Raw genomic sequence first — 9,597 nt, 5'->3', positions numbered from 1 at the left:
ATTGATCTTTCCATTCATAGTAGATGGATGGTTAAATAGGAATGGATATCCTTGAGAGAGATAAAAAGATATAAAATCTATATTATAATGTCTGTAATGTAATTGCACAGCAAGGGTTAATCCTGGCAGCGGATTGTGTTTGCGTAGCACGGATATTTATAGTGCTCGGACCAAAAATTATGAATTAAAATGTTTTGATTTATTTAGCAAATGCCAAAAATATGTACCATTTCCTGCCCTGATCTTCCTGATCCATTAAGACTTTGAAGGTGGAGCACTTCATGGAAAAAGCGGCAGTGTCTGCAGAAACAGATCATCAAGCAAAGTGTTTAAAAAAAATGCGAAACCCATTGAGAAAGTGTTAGTTATGTGCGATTCGTTCTTGATTTTGGGCTCCGTGAGGCCGGCGCGCATGGATGTCACCGAGCTGCGAGGATTACTGACAGGTGGTGTCACTCCTACGCGCTGCGAGTTGCTCAAGCAAGCAGTCAGATGGCATGTTGTAAGCTGTGTCTGGCAGGAATGGTTGTTTAGGAGACGCTGCACACCTCCCATCAGTTCCTCCTTCACTTAACAGGACTTCACATGCTCTACCTTTAGGAAAAAATGGAAATGATAACGAACTGATATTGTGTTTTTATATTTACTGTCACAAAAAGGAAATGATAAGTTTGTGTAAAGACTAACAAAAACAGAACAGCGAGGCCAGAAATCACTGAGCAAAACACCGTTGACAACATAGCCATGTAATTACTGTGAGCTGAGAAAAAATGTGCACAGTTACAGTATGTACATCAAATCCCCAGAGGGTCGGGATCTGCAGCCACGACTCAGTCCTCAGTACAACATGCAGTCTGAAACAAACAAGGAAGTTATGGATTGTGCTGTATTATGTACGTGTTTCACAAAATCAACAGAAAGCAACGTGACAAAAATAGTGGGACGATGTAAACTGTTCTAATACATTCCTCGATAAAAAAACCACTACAAAAGCCTGGAAACCTTTGTACTAAGGTCACACAATCTCTCCAGTTTTTGTCGGAAATATGGCATTTTGAAAATGTGTAAATGCACACGTTGATAAAATAGTTTGATATTTTGGGAAGTCCTTTTATTTTTGCATTTTCTTTAGAGGATTAGCCTAGCTTAGCGGTAAATTGCTAGCATTGCTTTGAACAAATATGAAAATAATCCATGTACTAGCCTCAAAAGCCCACAGAGTAACACAAAACATCACTCATGACCTAATTTGTTCACACAAAAATGTTAAAATGACAATTTTATTGCAGTGGTTGAAGTGGCGTGATGTGTTAGCATCAGAAATACGATTAGGGCTAGTTCTTCCAACCTTTTAAAAATCTTTCATTCATGGCACTAAATGAGAAAATAAAGTTATTTCTAAAATGCAGTACTGGTTCTATTCCTGTTATTTAAAATTGGGTTCTGAAAATTAAGCTAAGTTGATTGGATATTGGTATTTATACTCAACTTTCTGAGTCATCATCAATGACATGCGATAATTCTAACTCTACTTTTACAGAAATACTACATGTTGTGTCAGGAAGGTCATTATTGTTCCCGACTGCAAAGACATGGCTCTGTTTTGATATCATAGAGTAACGTGTTATAGTTACTTTCCATCATCAACAAGAACTTACAGGATAGAAATGAGCATAGCATTAAACTATTTGATTGGCAGAAATGCTAACAAAGATTTTGGTCAGTAGGATCAGCAAAAACTTACTGAACTTTTTAAGAAAGTAGTATTTCCATTAAATTTAAATACAATTTGAACTGAAACCAAATGATCTCAAGTCTAGGGAACATTTGAACAACGGCACAGGGACAACAACACACGGTCCAGCTCCTGTAACCTTGGTACAACTTTTAGATTGAGCTTGTTGACCACAGACTCTGTTTCTATCGTCTTGAAGCAACTGAAACTAAACACTTAACGAGCTTTGGCATTTTGGGAGAAACAAAAGTGCACAATTGTAAGGAAAAGGGGTATGGTGGATGTATATAATACGACAAACAAAGGGCATCATGAAAAATAACAAAACTGGATGCAGCCTTATTGTTTTAATGTCATTTTATCTCAACTAGGCTTTTGTAATATCACATTTCCCAAAATATCACAACTATTCCTTTATGGCTGATTTCATACCAAATAATTTCCCGCCTGGGCAAAGTCTGTTTAGTCTGGGTGCATGGGATCTTACAGGTCCGCCTTTGTCCATGTGCAGATATAAGGAAGGCTAGCGCTGTCATAATACTACAAACCTTTACGATTAAATTTAATAGTGTGGCCACATGTTATACTGAAATTATAGGGGAAGGTTTCAGCAGCTCATCGAATCCAACTTAAATCATCTTTTGGAGATGCAGTGCTGCAAAAGTGTGTTTCAGTTTGTGTGATAGAGTCGCAGGTGATCACAGGGCTGACTTCACATGCAAGTCTTTGTAAGATGCATGTTCTGCAGGTAAATCCTTGTGGCTGTGCATGATTCTTTCTGCACGTATCATGTTAAAAAAGCGTTCAGGACGTTACCGTGTCGGGTCGGCCACACAAGGCTTCTCTCAGTCATAAACCAGAATCACATGGGCTTAAAAAACCCACAATGCATTAATGAACATAATAAAGCCAGTAGATGAGGTTGAAGAGGGAGAAGGCAGAGGGGAATATAATCCGTGACCATCTGTCGATGGCATTCACATCAGTGAGGTCTGGGATTTTGATTTTGAGCTGCGAGGACCGTCTTCGTAGACGGGTTTTCTTAAGATGTGCGTTCCTGTCCAGGCTGTGGCGGCCCAACTCGCGTGACCCGCTTGGCTTTCTGTACTGGATAGCTGAGTTGTCGAAGACCATGGAGGACGAGTTGTGGGTCTCGCTCAGACTGGTTGTTATCTCGTTCCCTCCCACCTCGTTGTGGATCTCCAAGGTTGTCAGCAAAATGTTCCCCTGGGAGTCGACCTAGGACCGACAAACAGCAGCGATGTTTAAAACAGGCTACAGCGACTGACGACACATGTGCAGCATGCGTCGGTTCCCCGGGGTCGGTCTCCTCTCGCAGGCTGACAGCCTGGGAACCAGAGCGACCTTCAAAGGCAGGTTTTTCTGTCCCAAAATTAAACGTCTTCTCACAAATCAGCTCAAGGTTGGACTGGCCGGCTTTAATACTAATGTAGTGACAACTATTGCTTCCCACACAAAAACAGATATATCATTCAGACCAGTTTAGGCACAGGATGAACACAGATATAAAAAGGTGACCACAAGGCATGAGAGGAGGTGAAAAAGTGAATATTTGTCTTCTTATTTTTTTGGCTGTGGTTTCACAGATCAACCTCGAATCCTGTAAACTAATTTAAAATGTAACTCGTGACTCTTCATGTTTTCTATGCGCCGCTGAATTAGTGCAGTGTAAAGGTAATCGCCTAATGACATTAATGATGGTTGGAATGGTTTGATTGCACTTACTGGGTAGCATGTTAGCAACACAGACATATAAAGACATTAAAAAAGGGCAAAAATACGACAGTGGGAAAGGCGGGCTAAGCAGAATGTACTCGTACGGTGAGGTGTTTAGAGAAATGGCTGTGATGACGTGTTACTTTGTTAAATGAGGTCAAACTTTGCACTGCAGCAGCAAAGTTTCAGCCAGAGGTTTCACAGATGTAACACAACAGGCAGTGACAGACACTCACCCGTCGTGAGTGACGACGCCCTTGTACCTGATTGGACAGTTTAAGAGACGAAGACTTGCAATTGCCTCCTTCCAGAATGGACTAGCCAGGAAAAAGACAAACACAAACCCTTTTGTCTGAGATTCGGTCACCTAAGATGCTCACAGAACATCGGAGTCAGGAGTCAGAAAGTCACTCAGTGTGGACTGGTTAAAGCTGTGACTGATGATTAATTTAAAAAAACATCTGTAGGATGTATTGATCCAGTCACATTAAAAATCATTGTCTCCCACCTTATCCCTCAGAATCGGCTCATCTTTATCCTTGATTTGAAGATCATCCTGGCATCAAATGTAGGTAAAAAGGAGATCTTTCATAGTGTAAATTGTTCTGATCAGCCAGAAATTCCACAGGCTATTGAAAGCCATGGTGTTAAGCCAGAATGCAGTTTTTGAAGTTTTCTTCAGTGAGTTATCAACCCCAGTGCTTGTTTCTACTAAAGCTGAGGTCTTGGCTTTGTACTGTGACTCTTAGAGCTGATTTGGGTGAAAATGTCTGAATTAATGATATTATGAGGAAAATGGTGTAAAATCTCTGAGGAGATTAAAGTCTGAGTACATTCATAGTATGAGATATATGGCTTCATTAAATATGCTAAAGCTAAATGTGCACAAAAGACTCTCAGGGTTCAGGTGGGAATCTTTTCAGAGATGGGTTTTTATATAGAGTTACCCATATTTAAAGGGTATTCGAAGCACAATTTTTGCTGCCGTTAATAGACGGATAAACATGACGTCATCTACAGTACTGCTAGGGGTGGATCTGAACGCATGGCCACTGGTTTGTGACCAAGCAGTAACAAGGCAGACACATCCTAAAGCACACCCTGATTAATCCTCTACATGTTCCAGTTCAAATACGGAGTTTCAAGGAATACTTGACCTGAGAATTAAGACTGTAAAAATGTTTGCTGGAGTCAAAGATCAAGACAGAATTCGGATTCTTTTCACACAAACTGCTGTACGACTGGTCTTCTTATTGCAGTTAGCAGCTAGAGATACTCCCGCACAGTTAAATAGGTAACTTTCAGATAGTGATGATTTAAATACACCTATTTAAATAAATCCCTGCTTGAAATGGAATCCACAAAAAAAACAACCTGAATCACGATAGCGCTGCATCTCGGCACCGAAGAGCCAAAACATAGTGACTACAGATGAATTACTGCAATAATGTTCATTATCATTATTGTAACAATGCTGCATGGTGACATTTCCCAGCAGCGGTTTTAATGTAACGGCTAGTTCGTGTATATTTGTGTGATGTCCGAGGAGAATTGCTCCACATGGTTGATTTAACAGCTATAAGCACTAAAAGTTGTTAAATTCCAGCCTTGCTTGTTAAAAGAAACACCACAGTTGTTTTTTATGAACCTTCTTGGTGTTTGGAAATAATTCTCACCTTGGGCCTGTCAAATTTACTGCGGTCATTATTTGCCTTCTGCGCCCTTTCTGCCAGCTTTTTCTGCATCTGAGGACCTCGGCCAAAGAAGATGTAGTTGACAAAGGCATATTCCAGCAGAGCCAGGAAGACGAACACGAAGCAGCCCATCAGGTACATGTCTATGGCTTTGACGTAGGGGATTTTGGGCAACGTCTCCCTCAAATGGGTGTTGATGGTTGTCATGGTCAGCACAGTGGTGATCCCTGGAAGAAAAAAAAAAATCTGTTTCCACAGTACTAAAGGAGGGCTGAGAACCGATCTCTAAAATGACCATATCCAGATGAATACCATGAACCCGATTTTTTGTTTTCTGAGAAGCTAAAAGTCGTCTGTTTGGATGATGTTGAATATTCTGAACTTGGATGAATTACAACTCACATGACAAGCGAACAGACTCAACAAACACACTGTAAACTCTCTCAGTAGTTTGCGCCATCTACAGTAATGCTCTGTGTCTCCATGAAGGCTCACCGACCTGGACGGTGTGTCTATTTCTGTCGATTCAGGCTTACATAATTAAAACAAAAAATGTTGCACTGTATGGAGTGTGTGGGGGAGTCAAGAGCGCCAGTGGGTACATGGCATCGATTTCTGCATAACAAAGGGACGAGCAAGATTCTAAACACTCTGAGAGCTCAGAGGAGATGGTTACTCAACAAACCCCTTGAAATACTGCGCAGTGCTGTCCCTGAGAACACAGCAGGTAAAAGTAGATGGACAAAATAAGAAGTGATAATCATACAAGATGATAACACTTGCTGTACACTATTGTTCATGTCACAGGGGTAGGAAAGTATTGGTGGAAAAAAAATATTTACATCACTGGACTCCTCAAGATGGCATCTTCCCCTAATAAACTATTAAATGTGGCAAAACAGGAGTGTAATTTGAACAGATGATTTTAAAATCCTGTGTTTGCTCAGCTGAGCTCTAGTTCTGGTGTTAAATCCCAAAAAACTGGCTAATACAGACCCGATCAAAAGTTTAAGATCCCTTGAAAAATGGCAAAAAATCATATTTTGCATGTTTGGATCTTAACAAAGTTCCAAGTAGAGCTTCAACATGCAACAAGAAGAAATGGGAGTGAGACATAACATTTTTTTGAGCATGCAATTTATTGAAAACAACGCTTCAACTGCAACATGCTGTTTTACAGCTGATCAAAAGTTTAGCACCACATGCCTTTAAAAAGCCAAATCTGTGCAAAAATGTGGATTCATTGTCATTTTCTGACATGTAGTAACACTGTCATGATGATCTGTTCACAAAGGCAAAAAAATGTTTCCTTTTTTGAACATGGTTGGGTTGTTGAACTGCATAAGTAGGGTCTCTGGCAGTGCGGCATCGCTGCTGAGGTAGGACACAGTAAGACAGTCATTTGGAATTGCTTAAATGATCCTGAGGGTGATGGAACAAAAAGTCAAAATTTCATCAGCACTGAGCCAGAGGATCTAATTGGCTGTCCGTTAAGCACTGGACAATCCTCAACCCAAATTAAGGCCGTTTCTGGTGTCGACTGCAGCCCCATAACCATCAAACAGCATCTGAGACTGAAGGGCTTCAAAAACAAAATACGTCTTCAAAGGCCTCATCTCCTTAAACGCCACAGAACTGACCATTTGGACTTTGCAAGAGAGCATCAAACATGGGACATTGAAAGGTGGAAGAAAGTTTTATTGTCTGATGAGAAAAAACGTAACCTTGATGGTCCTGATGGTTTCCAACGTAACTGGTATGAAAGGGAGATCCCACCTGAGATGTTTTTTACGTGCCACAGTGGAGGGGGCGCCATAATGGTCTGGGGTGCTTTTTTTTTTTCAGTGGAGCTTCAGGAGGTGCAGGGGCGTCAAACGGCCACTGGCTATGTCCAGATGTTGAAGAGAGCATCCCTCATGAGTGAGGGCCATCGTCTGTGTGGTAACGCCTGGGTTTTTCAACAGGACAATGCCACAGTACACAACGCCCACAGATCTAAATCCCATTAAAAACCTTTAGGGATGGATGGCAAGAGAAGTTTACAAAAATGGACAATGGAGTTCCAGATAGTAGATGTCCTTCGTGCGGCCGTCTTCACCGCTTCCAGAAATGTTCCCGCTTACTTTGTGGAAACACTCACATCAAGCAACAGATTTTTGAAGTGATCAACAGTAACGGTGGAGCTACTCATTACTGAGATCCTGTTTGGAACTTTGATTTCTGTTTTGGGGGGTTTACAGGGTATTTTTTTCAGAGGTGTGGTTCTAAACATTTAATCAGCTGTAAAACAGCCTGTTTCAGTTTAAGCGTTGTTTTCAATAAATTGCATGCTCAATTTTTTTTTTGTTTCACTCCCATTTCCTCTTGTTGCATGTTGAAGCTCTACTTGGAACCTTGTTAAGATCCAACCATGCAAAATATGATTTTTTTTTTACCATTTTTCAAATGGTCTGGACTGTTTGAAAAAATCTTTTTAAAAAATGTGTATATCCTTCTGGGATGTGCATATCTTTTTGCATTAAAAGTATATATATTTTACTACACCTTTCTGAACGACTCGTAAAACTCCATACGCTTCAGACATGTTTTTCCGCTCCTCATGTATGAAGCCTGTTAAGTAGCCCAGCTAATTTGGTTTTGCTCAGGATATTCACACCACCCACCAAAGAGAATGGAGACCTGTAATGAATCACCGTTGATTGATTTTGTAAAGCACAGGAGTAGGGATGCGTTCTAACTTGCATTGATCTGACAGCATCCCAGACAGCAGTCTTCTCAACGATGGAGGCGTTACGGCGGAGTGAGCCGACTCGTGCGTTAAATGACGAGGTCTGAGCCAGCACAGGGGCTTCCAAATCCAGCTTCCCACCAGACTTCCTAAGATGTACTACATTCATCTAATCACAGCGTATGCTCAAGTGAGATTTTATTATTGGTACGTTAATGTGCTCTTCTTTACGCAGACTTGACTGAGAGTGCACCAAAGCTGATTGAGGATTTCCATTAAGGCAAATATTCTAGCAGCGATCAATGCAGTTAGGGAGGTATGGTGTTATACAACGGTGAACTTTTTCAGCCCTAGAAGCCAGTGGAAAGTGTGAGTCTTGAGATCCAGTTGAGTCTCCTATTACACCACAATGCAGAGGCTTCAAACAGAGTGAAGGAAACGCACAGCTGTGATTATTTGTTCTTCTTGAATCTGTTGTTTATCTGTTCAAATGTGGCACGTGGGAGGAACTCACCAGTTTAGTTTTGAATGCATAATGCCTCACCAGGACTATTCTTCTTTGTTAGTGCTACTACATAATCTTTGTGAATGCTTTCTTTTACATAAATATTCTTTAAACAAACCAATTTTTCATTCCCACACAAGCCAATTCTTTCAATATTTTCGCTGTCAAGATTCATCTGGTCCTACATTTGACACATTTATAAGTCAGACGGATGGATACTGAATGCATAATGTTGATGTAAAATAACTGTAAGTAACCAGTCACAAATCCATCCTCTAATTACAGAATCGCCACTTTGATAATGTCACAGTTTAGTGTTACTTTCTGGTTTCCAGCTTTGGCACAGTTCACAAGTCTTAGAAAACACAGAGTGCGTGTAGATTAAACTACAGTCCAGAGGTCAACTCACTGCATTGGAAAAATCATACCTAATGCAACTCTGGCAGCTGAGGCGTCATAATTTATCCAGAACGACACCCAGGACAAGATGGTGATGAGGATGGAGGGCATGTACGTCTGCAGGATGAAGTATCCGATGTTTCGCTTCAGTTTGAAGCTCAGAGACAGTCGAGGGTAGGCACCTGCAGGACAACACATCAGGTAAAAATCAGGGCTCTATAATTCAGGAGAAACATGGGGATGCCTTCCACTTTGATTTGGTTTCTGTGGTGATGAGCTCATCAACTGTATTTACACGAGAACTGCAGGCAAAAACGAGACACTGTCCACATTCTCACATGATGCAAACAAACAAAACTTTGGGGAAAAGGGTGGGTATTTAAAAATCCTACATTGCCACGTTCTCAAGTTATTGCATTTACAAACCTACTGGTCCATGTCCCCCACCCGCCCACCAGTCATAGAGTGACAACAATACCCCATCAGCCTTTTACGGCTGAGGGGTAAAAGTTATGTGCCAATATGTGTGCACATTCTTAAAAGGTTATATGTATATTAATTTTTAAATATCTCAAAACCTAGACAGAGATTTCTACATAAAAGTATTTGTACACAAACACACAGTGTATATGTACAGATAATGATAATTTAAAACACACACGCGCGCGCACACACACAATAAGAGGATGTTGAGAAGAAGTTAAAAGCATCTGCAGACACTCCATTTATTAGAGTTTATTGTATCAGAATGTGACAGTGATCCTAATGAGCTCTAATAGGTTTCTCTACATTATCTGTA

General features: G+C 40.7%; 1 protein-coding gene across 4 annotated transcripts in view; it reads right to left on the bottom strand.

Annotated features, from left to right (window-relative positions):
• Positions 1-624: 624 nt before the first annotated feature.
• gabrb3 (gamma-aminobutyric acid type A receptor subunit beta3) overlaps positions 625-9,597 on the bottom strand; it is a 47,530-nt gene continuing 38,557 nt past the window's right edge. For 2 of the 4 annotated variants that reach the window (XM_026160179.2, XM_026160180.2), the window contains 4 exons: positions 8,828-8,980; positions 5,149-5,393; positions 3,709-3,789; positions 625-2,974 (listed from right to left, as the gene is read on the bottom strand). In XM_026160179.2, the coding sequence (XP_026015964.1) occupies positions 2,627-2,974; positions 3,709-3,789; positions 5,149-5,393; positions 8,828-8,980 (827 nt within the window). In that variant the 3' untranslated portion in view covers positions 625-2,626. The remainder of the gene's footprint in view (positions 2,975-3,708; positions 3,790-5,148; positions 5,394-8,827; positions 8,981-9,597) is intronic. The other 2 variants (XM_026160181.2, XM_026160182.2) reach the window with 1 other exon arrangement.

This window comes from Astatotilapia calliptera, chromosome 23 (assembly GCF_964374335.1).
Source record: "Astatotilapia calliptera chromosome 23, fAstCal68.1, whole genome shotgun sequence".
NCBI classification, from domain to species: Eukaryota; Metazoa; Chordata; class Actinopteri; order Cichliformes; family Cichlidae; genus Astatotilapia; species Astatotilapia calliptera.
The sequence above is the reverse complement of the archived record's forward strand: the minus strand, read 5'-3'. Positions and strand labels throughout refer to the sequence as shown.